Source organism: Dendrobates tinctorius, unplaced genomic scaffold (genome assembly GCF_039654945.1).
Source record: "Dendrobates tinctorius isolate UK_male_01 unplaced genomic scaffold, ASM3965494v1 ptg000046l, whole genome shotgun sequence".
NCBI lineage: Eukaryota > Metazoa > Chordata > Amphibia > Anura > Dendrobatidae > Dendrobates > Dendrobates tinctorius.
The window spans coordinates 47,272,446-47,293,512 of NW_027361714.1; the positions used below are offsets into that span (position 1 = coordinate 47,272,446).

At 41.5% G+C, this 21,067-nt stretch overlaps 1 protein-coding gene across 3 annotated transcripts in view; it reads left to right on the top strand.

Moving 5' to 3' along the window:
• Window positions 1–21,067, top strand: part of PEX7 (peroxisomal biogenesis factor 7) — a 350,516-nt gene that overhangs the window by 74,682 nt on the left and 254,767 nt on the right. For all 3 annotated transcript variants that reach the window (XM_073575890.1, XM_073575893.1, XM_073575892.1), the window contains one exon: window positions 1,076–1,184. In XM_073575890.1, the coding sequence (XP_073431991.1) occupies window positions 1,076–1,184 (109 nt within the window). The remainder of the gene's footprint in view (window positions 1–1,075; window positions 1,185–21,067) is intronic.

Genomic DNA, 21,067 nt, shown 5'->3' on the forward strand with positions numbered 1-21,067 from the left:
TTTTATTTTTATTATGCCCATATGTATCCCAATTCCCCAAAACATCATCACTGCTACATTTACGGGGGTCCATCTGGCATGGGATTTTGAATGAAAAATTGTTGGGCTTACAGGTTTGTCTGGGCCACCATAAGATTTATTATTTTATCACTGAGAAAGAATTTGAAGCAGTCAATTTCAGTGAGGCCAGTGGTGTCAAACTGGATTCCTGAGCTGCTGCTGAAATCCAGAATGATAGGCTGATAATTTTCGGGGTGCAATCCATATGGGATTGATTGCTGCAGGAGTTACCTGGGTCCTAGGGCGTCTTGTTGGGGCTCCTTCCTCACTAGATGAGTAGGAGGTGGTGGAGAAGGATGAGGAATGTGGGATCTACCTCACTGGCTGAATCCGTGTTGGACGAAAGGATGGCGTACGCCTCCTCTGGTGAATAGCGCCTTCCTGACGAATGGGCCATTATTTTTTCCCAAACCCCGGGGATGTGTATGTAAGTGGTGCTTTGACACATGTAATGTGTGGGGCTTGTGTGCTCTAACACGTCGTGTTTTTGCTGCATTTTTCAGGGTGGATTTTGTCACAAAACCTGATGGGTCTCCAGATGTCAGCAAAGTGAATAAAATTCCTGAAGACTCGTGCACATGTTGCTTATTTGTGACTTACATAATTGGGGGCAGATTTTAAAAAACAAGAGGTTAAGATCTGTTTTGATATTCATAGCATCATAGAATCGTAGAGTTGGAAGGGACCTCCTGGGCCATCTGGTCCAACCCCCTGCTCAAAGCAGGATTTGCTAAATCATCCCAGTCAGATGTCTGTCCAGCCTCTGTTTGAAGACTTCCATTGAAGGAGAACTCACCATCTCTCGTGGCAGCTTGTTCCACTCATTGATCACTCTAACTGTCAAAAAGTTTTTTCTAATATCTAATCTGTGTCTCCTCCCATTCAGTTTCATCCCATTGCTTCTAGTCTTTCCTTGTGCAAATGAGAATAAAGTTGATCCTTCTACAATGTGACAGCCCTATTAATATATGTCTGCATTTCTGTAATGATCAAGTTCTTGTTTTTTTGCTTCTAGTGGGATCCATCTGTTGGAAAGTCTTTGTGCACCTTCGTGGGTCATGAAAACATAGTGTACAGCACGATCTGGTCGCCTCATATACCAGGCTGCTTTGCATCAGCATCAGGTAAGATGAGATACTTAAATAACTGTTTTATGAAACTATGTCTATGAAACCTGAGGTACTGCAGGATCGAGCTGGGAAGAACATTTCCAATGATGCCTATTCTGTCATTGCCCATCGCTTTGTTACTCTGAGATTATGGTTTTAATCATATGGAAATTAGGCCTGCAAGTGCGCGGTTGTACATAACCGTGCACTTGCAGCCCTCTCCTCCTCTTCACTTCTCCCTGTCAGTCCCATTTTTTGATTGACAATGTAGGTTCTGCTGCATAACATCACCTGTGCTCTCCACTGTCAATCAACACGCAGATGGCGATACTGGCTAGGAGAAGCCGAAGACTGCAAGTGGATTAATACGTCCTTTAGAGCACTTCTCATTCTTATTTACATGTGAAGCTTGGTGCAACGGAGCTCCTGATAATAACAGAGCAGGATATGTTGAAAATGTGTTTCCCGGTCCTATCCTGCAGTCTTTCATGTAAGGCACTATCTTCTGACGAGTTCGCTTTAAGTTATTATCAGCCAGTATTTCCATATGTCACAGGAAGCTTCATATGGCATTTGTTATGAAAATGTCTTGTATTTATAAAGTTTGTATGCAACATTTTCTGCAACATTTTTTTTAGATTTGAAGAATTTGCATGTTATATTTGATAAAAGTTTGTGTAAATTATAGGTGCTTCATAGTGTTACTGATTGGTGGAGGTACAGGTCTTGAGACCAATAAACTATCAGTCTATGTATTGCTCTGAAGTACACCGCTCCTGCATAAGCTGCACACAGTGTGGTGTACAAGTTCATTAGTAAGTTTATGGGTTTCTCCATTCACTGTCACAGAGCTGTGTACAGACCCATAGACTTACTATTGTGCCTGTACACCACTCTGCCATGTTTCGAGAGCCCCTGTTGTGCCTAAACAGTGGAAACCCCTCACAAGTGACCCCATTTTGTAAACTACACCCTCCCGGAATTTATTCAGTGGTATAATGAGGATTTTGAACCCAAAGGTACTACACAGAATTTAATAACATTAGGTCGTCATATTAATTTATTAAATATGTCATCATTAGCGTTGAGCGCATGTGCTCGCTACTCGAGCTTGCATCAGGTGCTCGGGTATGCACAGATTATTGCAGGTGGTGGAGTGACATGCTCGCGTCCCCGCCCTGCATGTTTAACGGCTGTTAGACACCCAAAAAACCATGCAGGGATTGCCTGTGTATGACAGTGTCTTACCAGTTCAAATATTCAGCAGCTTGCTCACTAAATTACTAATTAGGCACAACTGAAAACAGTTCTTATGGTAAAACAGTGTTTTATCAATATGATAGCAATTTAAGCATGAATCTCAGGATTATATAGTGACATTTGTAGCCAATTACATTATTGATAAACAATGAATTACATAGGCATAAGCATCAATACGTCACCGGATATTGTGGCATCACTTCTCGATCGGGGGACCTCGATTCAGTGAGGAGGACAATTCCGGGAAAAACAGCAGACAGTCAGCACGTCTGTTTAGCCCATCTGGAATGTCCCTCCCCACTGAGAAAATCCCCGTCTTTCTATCTATTATGTAAATCTACCAGCACATGCGTAGTTAATATAACTTCACGCTAGCGCAGTCGCAGTTCAGCTATCTTGAACTTTTCAGCGCATAATCAGCTCGTGTGGTCATGCGCAGTTAATGCATATTGGTGGTCTTTAATGAGTTAAAGTACCAAATCAGGTACAGTAGGATAGTAAGTATGAAGATATTCCCACTATGTCCCTATAAACCCCAAGGTAAAAATTCTGCCTGATTGTCAGGGTTGTGGAGTCAAAGTCGGTGTCCATTTTGGTGGAGTTGGAGTCAGTATAACATGGACCGACTGACTCCTAAAATATATAATAAATTGGGTTCAGTAGTACAATGCAGGATGTGCTGTAAATGTTTCCATAATAATTTGGGAAAGTTATGAAATGCCCTATAAATGTCTGTTCTGTTCCTGATCTAAGGATCTAGGCTATTAGTTGAGATGAATCGGTGCTGCAGAGGAAAAAGTATTTAGTCATCCACCAATTGTGTAAGTTCTCCCACTTAAAAAGATGAGAGGGGCCTGTAAATGACACCATAGGTAGACCACAACTATGAGAGTCAAAATGAGAAAACAAATCCAGAAAATCACCTTGTCTAATTTGGCAAAATTTATTTTGCAAATTATAGCAGAAAATAAGTATTTGGTCATTAACAAAAGTTCATCTCAATGTTTTGTTATATATCCTTTGTCAGCAATGACAGAGATCAAATATTTTCTGTAAGACTTCACAAGGTTGGCATACACTGTTGGTGGTATGTTGGCCCATTCCTCCATTTCCTCCATACAGATCTCCTCTAGAGCAGTGATGTTTTGGGCCTGTAGTTGGTCAACATGAACTCCCTCCAAAGGTTTTCTATGGGGTTGAGATCTGAAGACTGGCTAGGCCACTCCAGGACCTTTATATACTTCTTACGAAGCCACTCCTTCGTTGCCCTGGCAGTGTGCTTGGGATCATTATCATGCTGAAATACCCATCCATGTTTCATCTTCAGTGCCTTTGCTGATGGAAGGAGGTTTGCACTCAAAATCTCACGATACATGCCCCCATTAATTCTTTCATGAATACGGATCAGTCGTCCTGGTCCCTTTGCAGAGAAACAGCCCCAAAGCATGATGCCACCCCCATGCTTCACAGTAGGTATGATGTTCTTTGGATGCAAATCAGCATTCTGTCTCCTCCAAACACGACAAGTTTGGTTTCTACCAAACAGTTCTACTTTGGTTTCATCAGACCATATGGCATTCTCCCAATACTCTTCTGGATAATCCAAATGCTCTCTAGCAAACTTCAGATGGGCCTGAACATGTACTGGCTTAAGCAGGGAGACACGTCTGGCACTGCAGGATCTGAGTCCCTGGTGGCGTAGTGTGTTACTGATGGTAGCTTTGTTACCGTGGTCCCAGCTCTATGCAGGTCATTCATTAGGTCCCCCCGTGTGGTTCTGGAATTTTTGCTCACCGTTCTTGTGATCATTTTGATACCTCGGGGTGAGAACTTGAGTGGAGCCCTAGATCGAGGGAGATTGTCAGTGGTCTTGTATGTCTTCCATTTTCTTATTATTGATCCCACAATTGATTTCATCACAACAAGCTGCTTGCCTATTGCAGATTCAGTCTTCCCAGCCTGGTGCTGGGCTACAATTTTGTTTCTGGTGTTTTTCGACAGCTCTTTGGTCTTCACCATAGTGGAGTTTGGAGTGTAACTGCTTGATGTTATGTACAGTTTTATACTGATAACAAGTGCAAACAGGTGCCATTACTACCAGTAATGAGTGGAGGAAAGAGGAGCCTCTTAAAGAAGAAGTTACAGATCTGTGATAGCCAGAAATGTTGCATGTTTTTAGGTGACCAAATACTTATTTTCCACCATAATTTTCAAAAATAAATCTTGCCAAATCAGACAAGGTGATTTTCTGGATTTGTTTTCTCATTTTGAGGGTATGTGCACACGCTGCGGATTCTGCTGCGTTACCGCAGTGTTTTTGGCCCTGCGGATCCGCTGCAGTTCTGCAGACCTGGTACAGTACCATGTTATCCTATGGGTTTTCAAAACCGCTGTGCTCACACTGCGTTTTTTTCCGCGCGGTTTTGCTGCGGTTTACAAACCGCAGCATGTCAATTCTTTCTGCAGATTCCACAGCGGTTTGGCACCTGTTCCATTGTCCAGGTGTCAAACCGCAGGGGAAAACCGCAGGTCACTTTACCTGCGGTTTTACCTGCGGATCCGCGCGGAAAAACCCGCAGTTGAATCCGCAGCGTGTGCACATAGCCTGACTCTCATAGTTGTGGGCTACCTATGATGTCAATTACACGCCTCTCATCTTTTTAAGTGTGAGAACTTGCACAATTGGTGGCTGACTAAATACTTTTTTTCCCCCGCTGTATGTACATGCTCAATAGTAAGGCGTGCTGTGGGGTTGGAGTCGGAAGTCAGGGAAATTCAGGAGTCTGAGTCAGATCGTTGGCTTACCTACTCCAAAGCTTTGATCGCGGTGAAACAACGCAAAAACGTCACCCCTGCCTTATGTCATCCAACCCCCTGAATAAACTTAAACATTTACATTTGCATGTACAAGAATAAGGTCCACTGTAAGAGAGTAGTTACCATTAGCTATACGTATCACTTCCAAGCAAATGTGATATATAAGCATGAAGCGTCTTTGTTTCTCAGTGCAATGACATAGTAGTTGTAAAAGAAAGAACATGTAAATCTTATCCCTCAGTGTTATTCACCATACTATAGGAGACACTACAATAAGCACAACAGTTCTCTGAGTAAGGGTGTCCCATGTCAGTTACCATATACACAGACCCCCTCAAACAGAGGTATGTCCCCATAATTACAGATACATATGTATTGCCTCAACTTGTTTCCCCTTTGTACATCGGTTCGTCAGGAGGCTCAGGGAATGGCAAGTGACATTCTCAGTGATGCCTAGATGACAGCGTACTTACCTCTCTAATATATGTATACGTGTATTTCTGAGTTTTTCTTCATTACTTACATGCCAGTTTAGTAGTGCTATAATCGTACTGACATGGAGAATCATTTTGCCAGGTCAATGGAGCCCATAGAAACAGGGTTTTTTTCCCACAATTTCACTCCATTTTGGATTTTTTTCCCCTGTTTTCCCATGCATCTCATGGTAAAATGAATGGTATAATTCAAAATTACCGATACCTGCAAAAACCATGCTCTCATTCTGCAATATTGGCAGAAAAATTAAAAAGTTATGGTTCTTGAAAGAATGGGAAGAAAAATTAAAGCTTTTTTATTAAAGAAAAATTTTGCAGTCCAATCTCTGTGCCTGACTTTCTTTGTCCACCAGGTGGCGGTCTTATATAAATAAAATTGTGTATAATTTTGCACATTGGAAAAGGTGTGCAATGTAACATGCTCTGGTCTTCTCAGCAAGATTATTTGTGTTTTTTCAATGACCATCTAGGGTTAATAATGTTATATGGTTTGTATGGACTCCCAGTGTTTGCATGAGTTTCCTCCGGGTTCTCCGGTTTCCTCCCACACTCCAAACACATACTGATAGGGAATTTAGATTGTGACCCCAATGGGGACAGTGATGAAGATGTCTGTAAAGCGCTGCAGAATATGTTGATGCTATATAAGTAAAAGAAATAAAAATAATTCCTAAATGGAAAATAGTTATTACATATGTTAACCATGATAAGATTTTAGGCTCTTGCAAACTAGAAAGATTGTATTTCTATAGATCAGGAGGCGTGAAAAGGAACTGATGACGTGATGCTGTTCTTACCAGGTAACTGCGGTCCTCATTGTTTTGGCAGGGACACTGTAGAATACTTAAGATGTAGACTTTTGGTAGTCACTGTAACCTCTGCAGCCCCCAATCTTGGCACTATCCGTTCTTTCATGGCTTTGCACATGCAATCATTTGCCTTTACTATATATTTGAGACAGTAATAAGAATGGCAAGCAGTTAAAGAGGACCTGTCACCGGGTACTGTAATAATGGCCAGTTTTGGCTCTTTACCTTCTTCTCCCCTGAGTGTGTGTTTGCGAAAATAATATATAAAATATATATTTTATTAATTAAATCCCCCTTATTTGCTGCTTTGTGGACCTTTTTATTTGGTGCTAGTTTATATGGTCCATGCCAAATGGGCCTTGCTTACAGGGTAATACGGTAATTAAGAGCAGCCTCAGCCACAGAGAATCCTGAGACATACCCCGTCGTAAAGATCATAAGGAAAAAAAAAAAAAGATCCTTATCTCTGGAACTATATGGCGGAAATAATAAAACCATAGGGGAGTAGCATGAATAATATTAGAACACTTTTGACTTGATAACAGGTCCTCTATAACAGAAAAGTGTAAGATGCAAGGTTGTTTTCCCGTGAGTGCAGGCATTTTCCAGACCTTGAAACAACTTTCTGTATTCTAAATTATATTTCTAGCCATTAGGTGGCCCCTCCTAGTTGGTTAATTTTCTGTTTGCTATACCTATATGATCAAGGTTTCTGTTATGCCTGTCAGGTATACTCTATGTAGGTATTGAAGCTGCTGATAGATCTATATAGCACATTACTGCTTATCAAGAGTTATCAAAACGAGTTTTGAACCTTTTGCACGTTTGAACAATCAGATTTTCTTACAATCGCTCTGATATTTACCGTATACGTCTAGATATGCCCTTTGGCACATAAAGCACTTGTGTAATGACAGCTCTCAGACTTGGTTCGAGGAAACTTTTAAATATTTTCCTTAGTCACTTCATCAACGCTTTTGGAGAAAAAATTAGAAAAAAACTAGTGTAACTGTTCTTTCAGATGGCTTTCAGAATAAGCTGCTTTGTTTGTGAGTACACGAGGTATAATATTATTACAGGCCTTTTTATGACTTGTATACATTATTTAGCAGTTTTCCTCCCGAGCTCCAGTCACTAGAAGCTTCAGCAGCCTCTCTGTGATCTCTGCCTTTCACCCTTTTTTTCTCCCCCTCATTGTGCACAGATTTGCACATTTTTTCAGAGTGATTGGTGCAGGAGACAAAAAGTGACAAAGTTTCTCATTTTTTACTGAACTATTGATTTACCAAAAAAGTTCAACGTGTCCTTTCTCTTTAGTGTACCTGTCATTTCAGGTTCAGAATAAGCTGTCACTTGTGTGTACATGAGGAATACCACTATTTCTAGTTATTATATCACTTGTATCCTGCATTTTTCCCTCTGCAGACTGTCTCTAATTTTGAGTCTACTTTGAGCTGTGGGTTGGAGTCTAGCAGTCTGTTATTTTTTTGTAATGAAGACAGAATTTTAGTGAATAATGATTTAAGGAGGCAGAGGGGAGAATGAGAAGTGGCTCATAAGTGGATAAAAATGTATCTAATAAATATCTTACAAAGTATATTTTAGAGTCAATTATAGAACATTTTTTTTAAAACATCAGTGTCTATTTAAAGTCACTCATGTATGCCTGAGATCTGACAGTGACAGCATGGCATAGCGCATACACAGAGGTGGTGTTTTCTAAATGCCAGAAATTTATCCACCCTCCACACCTCCTAATTTTAATTAAATTTCAGAGCTTAAGGTGCACCTATTGATTTAGGAAGCGCTTTAATATACGTTATCATAAATGTGTACATGAGAAATACCACCTTATATGATTTTTATCCTGCGTTGTTCACCAGTTTCCCTCTCTGCATGTTCCATCTGTCTTTCAATCCTCTCTGAACTGGTGGAAGAGGACTAGATACTATAATGTCTCCTATCCACAATACACAATAAAGAGTTCCTATTTCTTTCACTCTTTAGTACATTTAGAAGTAACAGCAGCATGGAATACAGTTGTGGCCAAAAGTATTGACACCCCAGCAATTTTGTCAGATAATACTCAGTTTCTTCCTGAAAATGATTTCAAACACAAATTCTTTGGTATTATTATCTTCATTTAATTTGTCTTAAATGAAAAAGCACAAAAGAGAATGAAGCAAAAAGCAAATTGATCATTTAACACAAAACTCCAAAAATGGGCCAGACAAAAGTATTGGCACCCTCAGCCTAATACTTGGTTGCACAACCTTTAGCCAAAATAACTGCGACCAACCACTTCCGGTAACCATCAATGAGTTTCTTACAATGCTCTGCTGGAATTTTAGACCATTCTTCTTTGGCAAACTGCTCCAGGTCCCTGATATTTGAAGGGTGCCTTCTCCAAACTGCCATTTTTAGATCTCTCCACAGGTGTTCTATGGGATTCAGGTCTGGACTCATTGCTGGCTACCTTAGAAGTCTCCTGTGATTTCTCTCAAACCATTTTCTAGTGCTTTTTGAAGTGTGTTTTGGGTTATTGTCCTGCTGGAAGACCCATGACCTCTGAGGGAGACCCAGCTTTTTCACACTGGGCCCTACATTATGCTGCAAAATTTGTTGGTAGTCTTCAGACTTCATAATGCCATGCACACGGTCAAGCAGTCCAGTGCCAGAGGCAGTAAAGCAACCCCAAAACATCAAGGAACCTCCGCCATGTTTGACTGTAGGGACCGTGTTTTTTTCTTTGAATGCCTTTTTTTCTCCTGTAAACTCTATGTTGATGCCTTTGCCCAATAAGCTCTACTTTTGTCTCATCTGACCAGAGAACATTCTTCCAAAACGTTTTAGGCTTTTTCAGGTAAGTTTTGGCAAACTCCAGCCTGGCTTTTTTATGTCTCGGGGTAAGAAGTGGGGTCTTCCTGGGTCTCCTACCATACAGTCCCTTTTCATTCAGACGCCGACGGATAGTACGGGTTGACACTGTTGTACCTTCGGACTGCAGGGCAGCTTGAACTTGTTTGGATGTTAGTCGAGGTTCTTTATCCAACATCCGCCCAATCTTGCGTTGAAATCTCTTGTCAATTTTTCTTTTCCGTCCACATCTAGGGAGGTTAGCCACAGTGCCATGGGCTTTAATGATGACATTGCGCACGGTAGACACAGGAACATTCAGGTCCTTGGAGATGGACTTATAGCCTTGAGATTGCTCATGTTTCCTCACAATTTGGTTTCTTAAGTCCTCAGACAGTTCTTTGGTCTTCTTTCTTTTCTCCATGCTCAATGTGGTACACACAAGGACACAGGTTGAGTCAACTTTAATCCATGTCAACTGGCTGCAAGTATGATTTAGTTATTGCCAACATCTGTTAGGTGCCACAGGTAAGTTACAGGTGCTGTTAATTACACAAATTAGAGAAGCAACACATGATTTTTCGAACAGTGCCAATACTTTTGTCCGCCCTCTTTTTTATGTTTGGTGTGGAATTACATCCAATTTGGCTTTAGGACAATTCTTTTTGTGTTTTTTCATTTAAGACAAATTAAATGAAGATAATAATACCAAAGAATTTGTGTTTGCAATCATTTTCAGCAAGAAACTGAGTATTATCGGACAAAAGGGGTGTCAATACTTTTGGCCACAACTGTACAGTATATGGTAGTACTGAGCTATGTGGCTGTGAATCCAGGTTATATAAGCTAAATCTCTCACTAGCTGCATCACCATGTGATTGTCTTGTGTGATTCTGATTCTTTTCTCACTTCACCCCCCTCCATAGAGTATAATAACAGATATAACCGGACACCTTATTATGCTAGCAATTTGTCTACCTTTTCACCTAGACTATTTTGAGCTGTTTTTCAGAGTGCATGGTGAGTTAATGAGGGTGGGGGGGATGGGAAAAAGAAGCTTATAAGTGGAGAAAGAATCATAAATTTTTTATACAATTTTCTTTTTATATTCACCTGTACAATGCAGAGTTTATACAGAGGATCTTCAGTCAACATTGACCATTTAAGTGTGTAAATCTTATTTTGATATGTCAGGCCTTGGTATTGCACCCGTAATTTGCACATCAGAGGAGTACACTGTGACTTGCTCTAATGATGACATCCCATCTCTACTTCTACTGCATGTATATATGGATTTCTGATATAGAAAAGCTCATACACTTGTTTGCAGTGTTTATGTTCACATTTTTGTTAGCTTTTTGTTTTTACAGGTACGTTTTAGACACTTTTCTATAGTTGTCCGATTATCCGGATTATTGGGAAATCCTGCATCCGTCAGGTCCCTTTATTTACGGAGGCACTGCACTTTTACAGAATAACTAATCACCCTGCCATCGCCGGGCACGGCGTTTAGATAATAATCTAATGGACAGCTTAGATTGATAGTTCGGTACTTTATTTTCCTACAAGAACGCTGAATGTGTTATGTCAATGCCTCTTAATTTAATTAAGCATAAGAGCGCACTTCTCACCAAAGACATGGAAACTGGTGAAAAGGTCCCCAGTATGAGCTGTGCTTTTATCTAGATGGCGTGGCTAATAATAAACAAGACTGGATGATAATGTGGTACTTTCTGTAGCACTGACAATGTATCGCATGAACACGCAGGGAGCAGGCGGGCTGCCACCCAGACAAGCTCTCTTTGTAGTGCTTGGGGACTAATTGGATGTAATCCCTAATTTAAGTTGTCTGTTTCTAGGTTACTGATCTGTATGGCTTTCTAAGGTACAAACCCCTTTGACACGGCCTTACATATTGTAATTAATAGATAATTGTTACTTTTGGTTCAGGCTACAATAATGCTTCAGTGGTTTTGTAGCCGAAATATCGTTTGCTTTTTATAAATGAGGCTTTGTGCTCGTCGATTGTGAGGCCATTTTAGATGTTCCGTTTTCTGAACACCCTTATGTTTTCTTTGGCTTTTCTCTCTAATGGAAACAGAACCGCTTTCAACGTTGATTAGGAGGAACCACAGATCCCATTTCCACTCTTCACATGCATTAGGCGCAACATCTTTCTACACCCAAAGAGTTCTGACCAAACAGACAATCTAAGGCCGGTGTCACACTAGAGTGGAATACGGACGAGAGGCGTTAAAAAAACGCATTGCACACGGACCAATGATTCTCTATGGGGCAGCTCCCATCAGCCGTATTTTTCGTGCGTATATTTTACGGTCTGTGCCAATCGCAGCATGCTGCAATTGTCGGCGTACTACGGCCGTAGTACGCCAATGCAAGTCTGGGTGCGCTAAAAATACGCATTACACACGGACCACACGTGTGACTTGCGAGAAATACGCACCCGGTGTCTTTTAGAAAAGCCTGCAATTCAGTGCGCTATACAGTAAACTCACGCTGACAGGTTTAATAAAGAAACGAAAGAATAGATCTAGACACATAGAATACACATATATATATATATATATATTTATATTTCACAGAGTTCTTCATAGCGGAATAGCCGCTAATTCTATTGCCGGCTTCTGTCAAATCATTCCCCAACCTGACATGAAATGACACATGGTTTACATACAGTAAACCATTTCATTTCATGTTTTTTTTTTTTTTTTATATGTCCCTGACTAATAATTAGATGAGGGTTTTTGTGCAAAATTTGGGAGGTGTAGTTGTTAATTTAAGGGGTTAATTCGTTGTAAAAAAATGCATGGGCTCCCGCTATAATTTGTCAACCAGAGAGGTAAAGCAGGTGAGTGAGGGCAGATTTTAATAGCCTTGAGAGGGACCTTTGTTTTTGGCCCCCCCTGGCTACAAAAATCTGCCCCCAGACACCCCAGAAATGGCGCATCTATATGATGCGCCTTTTCTGGCACTTATCCTCTCTATTCCCATTGCCGTGTAGCGGTGGCGAATGGGTTAATATAACAAAGGGTTAATATCACCATTCGATTGTAAGGTGACATTAAGCCGATTAATAATGGAGAGGTGTCAATAAGACACCGATCCATTATTAACCCTATACTAAGAAAGGGTTAAAAATCACACACAGACATTAATTAAAAAGTCTTTTAATGAAATAAATACACCAAGTTTTTGACAAATTTTTATTAGTCTGGTAATCCCAAAAAAAACATGACCTGCAACAAAAATAACAAAAAATCACCAATATCCTTACCTCTCCGCCGTTCAGTCATGTCCCACGCTGCAATCCATCAGAAGGAGTTAAATAGTTTACAGTGAGGACCGGTGCTAATGCGACCAGCCTCACTGTAATCTACTACAAAATGAATTGATTCACCTCTGTGCAGCCTCAATGGCTGTCTGTAGATGATCTAATTACCGTGGGAAAGTTTCTAACTTTTTTCCCATGGTCATTAGTTCTTTCACTAATCGCCCCATATTACTGCTCCCGTTTGCTTCCAAACTCCTTGAACAGCATGTCCATGCTCAACTTTCCTCCCATCTCTCATCTAACTCCCTCCTTGACATTCTGCAATCTGGCTTCCGCCCCCACCACTCCACTGAAACTGCCCTGACCAAAATTACTAATGACTTACTCACAGCCAAAGCTAACAGACAATTCTCCATCCTCCTCCTTCTTGACCTGTCCTCTGCCTTTGACACAGTTGACCACTGCTACAGATTCTTTCTTCCCTTGGCATCAAAGACCTTGCCTTATCCTGGATTTCCTCATACCTTTCTGACCACACATTCAGCGTCTCTCACTCCCACACTACCTCCTCATCCCGCCCCCTCTCTGTTGGAGTCCCCCAAGGCTCTGTCCCGGGGCCCCTACTTTTTTCCATCTAAACTCTTGGCCTAGGACAACTCATAAAGTCCCATGGCTTCCAGTATCACCTGTATGCAGATGACACTCTGATCTACCTCTCTGGCCCAGATGTCACCTCTCTGCTGTCCAGAATCCCAGAGTGTCTATCAACCATATCCTCCTTTTTCACCTTCCTAAAGCTCAATGTAGACAAAGCTGAACTCATTATCTTTCCTCCATCTCACGTATCTTCCCTACCCGATCTATCTATTATGGTAAATGGCATCATGCTCTCTCCCGCACCTGAAATCTGCTGCCTTAGAGTAACTCTCGACTCTGCCCTGTCCTTCAAACCGCACGTCCAATCTTTTGCCACCTCCTTTCGCCTCCAACTCAAAAATATTTCCAGAATCCGTTCCTTCCTCAGTCCTCAATCTACTAAAACTCTTGTACATGCCCTCATCATCTCCCACCTTGACTACTGCAACACCCTCCTTTGTGGCCTCCCTGCTAACTCTCTTGCACCACTCCAGTCTGTCCTCAATTCTGCTGCCCGACTAATCCACCTCTCTCCTCGCTACTCCCCTGTCTCCCCCCTCTGCAAATCCCTCCATTGCCTCCCAATTCCCCAACGAATCCAGTTCAAACTACTAACACTGACCTACAAAGCCATCCACAACCTTTCCCCTCCCTATATCTCTGAACTAATCTCCCAATATCTTCCCTCACGTACTCTTCGATCCTCCCAAGACCACCTACTCTCCTCCACACTTATTCGTTCCTCACACAACCGCCTCCAAGATTTCTCCCGAATATGCCCTATCCTCTGGAATGCCATGCCTCAACACGTCCGATTATCCACCATCCTCGGATCCTTCAAACGGATCCTGAAAAGCCATCTTTTCAGGAAAGCTTACAGACTGCAATAACCATTCTGCCGCCTCACCACTGCCTGAGCTGCCACCTCATCACCACCAGAGCTGCTGCACCCCCGACCTTCTGTCTCTTCCCCGCTATCCCGTAGAATGTAAGTCCGCAAGGACAGGGTCCTCTACCCTCTGTACCAGTTTGTCATTATAAATTTGTTGTGTAAACTTGTTTACTGTTAGCGATATCTATAACTTTGTATGTAACCCCCTTCTCATGTACAGCACCATGGAATTAATGGCGCTATATAAATAAATAATAATAAAATAATTCACAGATCAGCCGGGGACTCCCCGCAGCCTCAGTGACGTCAGCGGGAGTCCCCGGCTGATCTGTGAATGAACTAATGACTGTGGGAAAAAAGTCAGAAACTTTCCCACGGTAATTAGATCATCTACAGGCAGCCATTGAGGCTGCGCAGAGGTGAATCAATTCATTTTGCAGTAGATTACAGTGAGGCTGGTCGCATTAGCACTGGTCCTCACTGTGAACTATTTAACCCCTTCTGATGGATTGCAGCGTGGGACATCACTGAACAGCGGAGAGGTAGGTAAGGATATTGGTGATTTTTTATGTTATTTTTGTTGCAGGTCATGGTTTTTCTGGGATTACCAGACTAATAAAAATTTGTCAAAAACTTGGTGTATTTATTTCATTAAAAGACTTTTTAATTAATGTCTGTGTGATTTTTAACCCTTTCTTAGTATAGGGTTAATAATGGATCGGTGTCTTATTGACACCTCTCCATTATTAATCGGCTTAATGTCACCTTACAATCGAATGGTGACATTAACCCTTTGTTATATTAACCCATTCGCCACCGCTACAGGGCAATGGTAGTAGAGAGGTTAAGTGCCAGAATTGGCACATCTTATAGATGTGCCATTTCTGGGGTGTCTGGGAACAGATTTTTGTAGCCGGGGGGGGGGGGGGCAAAAACAATGGTCCCTCTCATGGCTATTAATATCTGCCCTCACTCACCTGCTTTACCTCTCTGGTTGACAAATTACAGCGGGAGCCCACGCATTTTTTTTACAACGAATTTGTCATGGTCACGTGTGTCTGGTCGCAGATGATACCGCAAGGCGAACCCATGTGACACACGTGACCCTGGATACACCGCCTCCAGTGGGGCGCATTTAAATAACAAAACGTGCCGGTGGATACGCCGCCTCCACCTGGCGAATTTAGGTATTACACGTTATACATACAATAATCAAATAATAAAGGGGGAACCTGGGAAACTTTAACAATGGTGGGCCCTGCGATAGGGAATGGGGACATGGAGACCTCCTAAGCTACCCTGAGCCAGTGTCCCTGCATTCCTTACATTCCCTAAACAGGCTCCGCACCTGTCGCCGCACGCGTACCTTAACGCCCTTGCTCACCCTGACCCTAAACCCTCACTAGGGAATGGGTCGGTGCGGAGACTAATCCCACCACTGCACTAATAACACACATGAGGAAAGAGACAATACAGGGGAAACACCACTTAGCTTTGCTCTGCTGCGTGCGCTCCCAGCAACAGAGCCCTCCACCTGCGTGCGTCTTCTCCTCCACCCGGATCCATCACCATAACAAGATCCTTCACCTTAGTGCAGCCTTGGAGCAGAGTCCACCACCAGTTGCAGCTGCTTAGAACCAGAGTCCCAAGGATGAGTTCAGCTTCTGACACGAAGTCGAGCATGCTTGAGTCCAGTTCAGCAGCCAAGTCCCACATGGTGAGTGCCATTCTCCATAGTAGCCACTCCACCAGACTATGCAGACACCTCCCGCTGACACCATCACTGCGACTCCACCACGCCATGCCAGCCCTTCGTCCAGACACCATAGCTGAAACAGGTCCCCCCTGGCTAAGCTGCGCAGGACTCCTCACCAGCTCCATCCTTCCTCCAGGCTCTCCAACTCAGAGTGAACACCAACTCACAATATCACAGGCCGTGAGTGAACACCCTGAGCACACCTTTATAGGGTGTCACACCTGATCCATAATTAAGTGAACATTAACCTAAACCTAAGGTGCGATACCATTCCCCACCACCGGGCAACTTAGAATGAACGACACCACGTGTGATAATTCTAATGGCCACCGGGGGCTATCACGACACACTTTGGAACCAAAGGAAAAAAAGTTCACTTAATGCATTTAATACCACCAGATCCAACACTGGATCATGACAGAATTAACCCCTTAAATTAACAACTACACCTCCCAAATTTTGCACAAAAACCCTCATCTAATTATTAGTCAGGGACATATAAAAAAAACCAAACATTAAATTAAATGGTTTACTGTATGTAAACCATGTGTCATTTCATGTCGAGTTGGGGAATGATTTGACAGAAGCCGGCAATTGAATTAGCGGCTATTCTGCTATGAAGAACTCTGTGAAATAAATATATATATATATATATATATATATATATATATATATATGTGTGTGTGTCTAGATCTACTCTTTCGTTTGGATTTGAAAACCTGTCATTGGGCTCCATTATATGTCCGTTTTGCAAGCCTGCGAGAAAAAAAACGGTATACGGATGCCATACGGATTACATACGGATGCTTGCATGAGAAAAATACGTGGCCACATCCTTACAACGGATGACATACGGAGCACTATTTAGGGGCCATTTATGCGTATTACGGCCGTAAAATACTGTCCGTATTTTTCTACATTGTGTGTGACTCCAGCCTAAGGCCCCCTTACAGATTAGTTGACAGTCGATGAGATCCATTGATTTCGATTGGCTCAGCCGACCATCTGATGTGCATGGGGCCTCTCCACACAAATCAAATTGACCTGCATATTTACACAGATAATTTGTTGTGGTAGATGGAATTCTTGTTTCACTCTCTTCTTATGAATGTTCTAAAATAAAACTCTTCTATTCCATATAATGTTGTAGTCTTTCAGATGCACGTTTACATGACAGTCATTAAGATTTTTAGACAGATTTTAATGCCAAGTACATCAGTGTTCTGGCAAATAAGGGAGATGTCAATCAGCTCACCTGGCCATATACAATTTTTTTTAAAACATTTTGTTGAAATATACTTCAGCATAAACATTACATAGAATAACAGGACATGCATCCGGAGATGTTACCAGCTTTAACAAATGACCCTTCTAAAATAATATTGCATTTGTTGCATCACATTCTTAATCCCTTAATGACAGTCATTACGTCTTGTTACTGACCTGAGATATAAGAGAATATCATTCCCATACAGGTGACAATCCAGCAGCTGTCAGCTGTACACTATAGCTGACAACTTGCTGTATCACAAGCGATCAGTGTTGACACCGTCCATATCTGTTTAACCCCTTAGTTGCTGCTGTCAAAAGTAACTACATCAAATAAATGGTTAATAGACTGTGGGGGGCTTCCGCTTTAATCTAGTTAGTTAATTTAATTAATCTAACTAACACACCGATATCATGATTGTGTGGTCCTGATGTTTGCCATAGCAGTTAATGGCCAAATAGCGACCTTAGCGTCTCCCGACTATAGCGATCAGTTCAGAAGTTAGCGACATTTAGGTGGTAAACAAGCACTTTCTCATTCCTGCTATACCACACATTGCACTAATTCCTGATAATCACTTGAAGGGTTAATAAGCTACCTGACGGAAGTTTTGAATGTCAGGGGGTGATGTTTTTAAAAAGGTATCACCTTTGGGGGTCCTACATATTGGAAAACTCCAAAGTCCCGTCAAACCTGGATAGGTTCCACAAAACAATAAATTTTGTAAATTTCCTTGAAAAAATGAAAAAATACTGCTACATTTTTAATTAAACCTCCTAAAAGGCTAACAAAATAAAATAGCGTTTTAAAAATGGTGCTGATGTAAAGCAGACATGTGGGAAATGTTATTATTAATGTTTTTGTTTGATATGACTAGCGGGATTAAAGGGATTCAAAGTTGGAAAATATCAATTTTTTTACATTTTTGTCAAGTTTCTGATATTTTTTTTATAAATAAACACAAAACATATCAACCTAAATTTACTATTATCATTTGGGGTTTGTTGCAGCGTTCCAGAGTTATTACCACATAAAGGGACACTAGTCAGAATTTAAAAAATTGGCCCCGTCACTAAGAGGTTAATATCCTATATATCTGTAATACAGTAGGTTATATTGATATATATAGCCGCTCTTCCTTTGGATCGGAGACCCCGCGGCATGACACGGAGTCCCGATCGCTGCTATGGTAATCTGATGTCGTCATGTCTACATCCGGGTTATCAGAGCTGAAAAACTTCCTGTCATGCTCAATAAATAAATATTTGAATGAAATAAAAAGTCTAAGCAATAAAAGTACACATATTTGGTATTGCTGCGTCCGTAACAACCTGACCTATAAGTGTCCCACTTGTTAAATCCTTTATTGAACCCCGTAAAAAAGGCAAAAAGTGGAATAACGTGATCAAAAAGGCTGATATAAATAAACATGGTACCGCTGGAAAAACGTCATTTTGTCCCGTAAAAAACAAGCCCCCATACAGTTCCATCAGCGGAAAAATAAAGTTATAGCTTTCAGAATAAAGCATTGCAAAAACAATTATTTTTTTCTATAAAATTTTTATTATAAAAAAGCGCCAAAACATAAAAAATGATATAAATGGGGTATCGCTGTAATCGTACTAACCCAAAGAATAAAACTGCCTTATAAATTTTTCCACACATGGAACAATATAAACGCCCACCCCCCAAAAAAAAAAGAAATTCATGAATTGCTGTTTTTTTTGCTCATTCTGTCTCCCATAAAAGTGGAATAGAAAGTGATTAAAAAATGTCATGTGCCCGAAAATTATACCAATAAAAATGTCAGCTCATCCCGCAAAAAACAAGACCTCACATGACTCTGTGGGCCAAAATGTGGAAAAATTATAGTTCTCAAAATGTGGTGATGCAAAAACTAGTGTACAGGTAATATTCTGAATGCATTTCACTCTATAGAGTGGCACACAACCTCTCGCCACACTGTCTCACATGTACCTGGATATCCTAGACAAATAACATGTTGCTGTTTGCCACCCCTCCTACTTAACTGTGGTTTGCTTTCGGCCAATAGTAGAGTACTAGTGCTACCCTCGGTCCAGCCTACCGTAATTCCATTAAGATAAGCTGTAGAGAAAAAAACGGATGTGATAGAAGAAAATCAAACTCAACTAAAATTATATTCAAAATTGTTCCCCAGAATTATTACTTTCTTTAGTATTGAGTGTTTCCATATTTTTTTCCTAGTTGATCTGTTAATATATTTTGCTTTTAATTTACATATTTTACTTTCATTTGTTTGCGGCTCTGTCACAAAGCTAGAATGTTTACCATATATACTCGTGTATAAGCCACATTTTTTTTTTTGTGCTGAAAACTCCGCCCTCGGAAACCTCGGCTTATACACGAGTCAATTGCTCCAGAGGGCCAGTGGGGAGGGAGAGCAGCGGGTGACAGAGGCAGGAGCCACGGCTGTGACTACAGCCTGTGCCGCTGCTAAAGAGAAATTAATATTCATTTCTCTTTTAGTGCACACAGTGAGAGCTGTAGCTACAGCCGCTGGCTTCCAGAAGACATCCTACTCACCCTCCAGGGTGCCCTTCGTCTCGTAGGTCCTGGCGCCCTCGCAGCATCTCGTTGGTGCCGGTTTACGGCAGCACTTCCTGTGCTGAGCGATCATATGGTACCGCTCATTAAGGTAATGAATATGCATGCGTCTCCACTCCAAAAGGCGTGGAAGGAATATTCATTACCTTAATGAGTGGTGCCATGTGATCGCTCAGCATAGGAAGACCTGCTGGATGCCGGAGCGAGGTGCTGCGAGGGTACGCTGGAGGGGTGAATAGGATGTTTTTTTTTTCTTTGTAATAGGAGGCATGTATACATGGACGGGAGGGGGGAGCCACGCATACTAGGACAGCTATAAGGGGAGCCACACATACCAGGACAGCGATGGGGGAGCCATGCATACCAGGACAGCGACGGGGGGGGCCACGCATACCTGGACAGGTTGGGGGGGGGGGGAGGTGGAGCACGTATACCAGGACAGGGATGAGGGGACAGTTCATATTCAGCTTACACTCGAGTCAATAAGCTTACCCAGTTTTCCGTGGCAAAATTAGGTGCCTCGGCTTATACTCGAGTATATATGGTAACTTAAAGTATAAGGTTTGATGTCAATATCTGCGATCTATATTTTGCCTTGAAGTAAGTAAGCTAGTACAGGACATGCTGCTCAATCCACGGTCAACATGTATAAGGCGATGGCTGTATGAGCTCAGACAGGTATATGGCGTTCCATTCACATTTGAAAAATGGCAATTCTGGCGGTTTGATTTTTTTTCTCTTTACTGTGTTTCCTATATGGGTTTTGTGGAAGGGACATTGGCTGAAAAACGACAATTTTGGCTTTGATTTTTTTTTTTCTCTTTATGGTATCTACTATATGGGATAATTAATTGTATATTTTGATAGATGGAACTTCTACCGACGTGACAATATAAATATGTTCATTTAAAAAAAAGTTTGTCTTTATTTTTGAACTGTAAGGGACGTGATCATTTGATCTCTTGTCCCCTATAGTTCAATACTACAGTATTTCAATAAATAGTGTGGATGAACCTCATAGGAGTACTGTTAAGGCAGCAACAGTATATATACAGATTTATAAAATAAAGCAGCCTATTCCAGGTAAACAAAGGTTTAATAGAACAAAATGGTAAATGACCAATGCTTATAACACATGGGCTCAGCCATTTAAACTTGAGACTTTTCCTCTCAGACTCCGGCAGAATCTGAGCAGCACATACAAGGCTTTCTTGCCTTGCAAAATGCAAA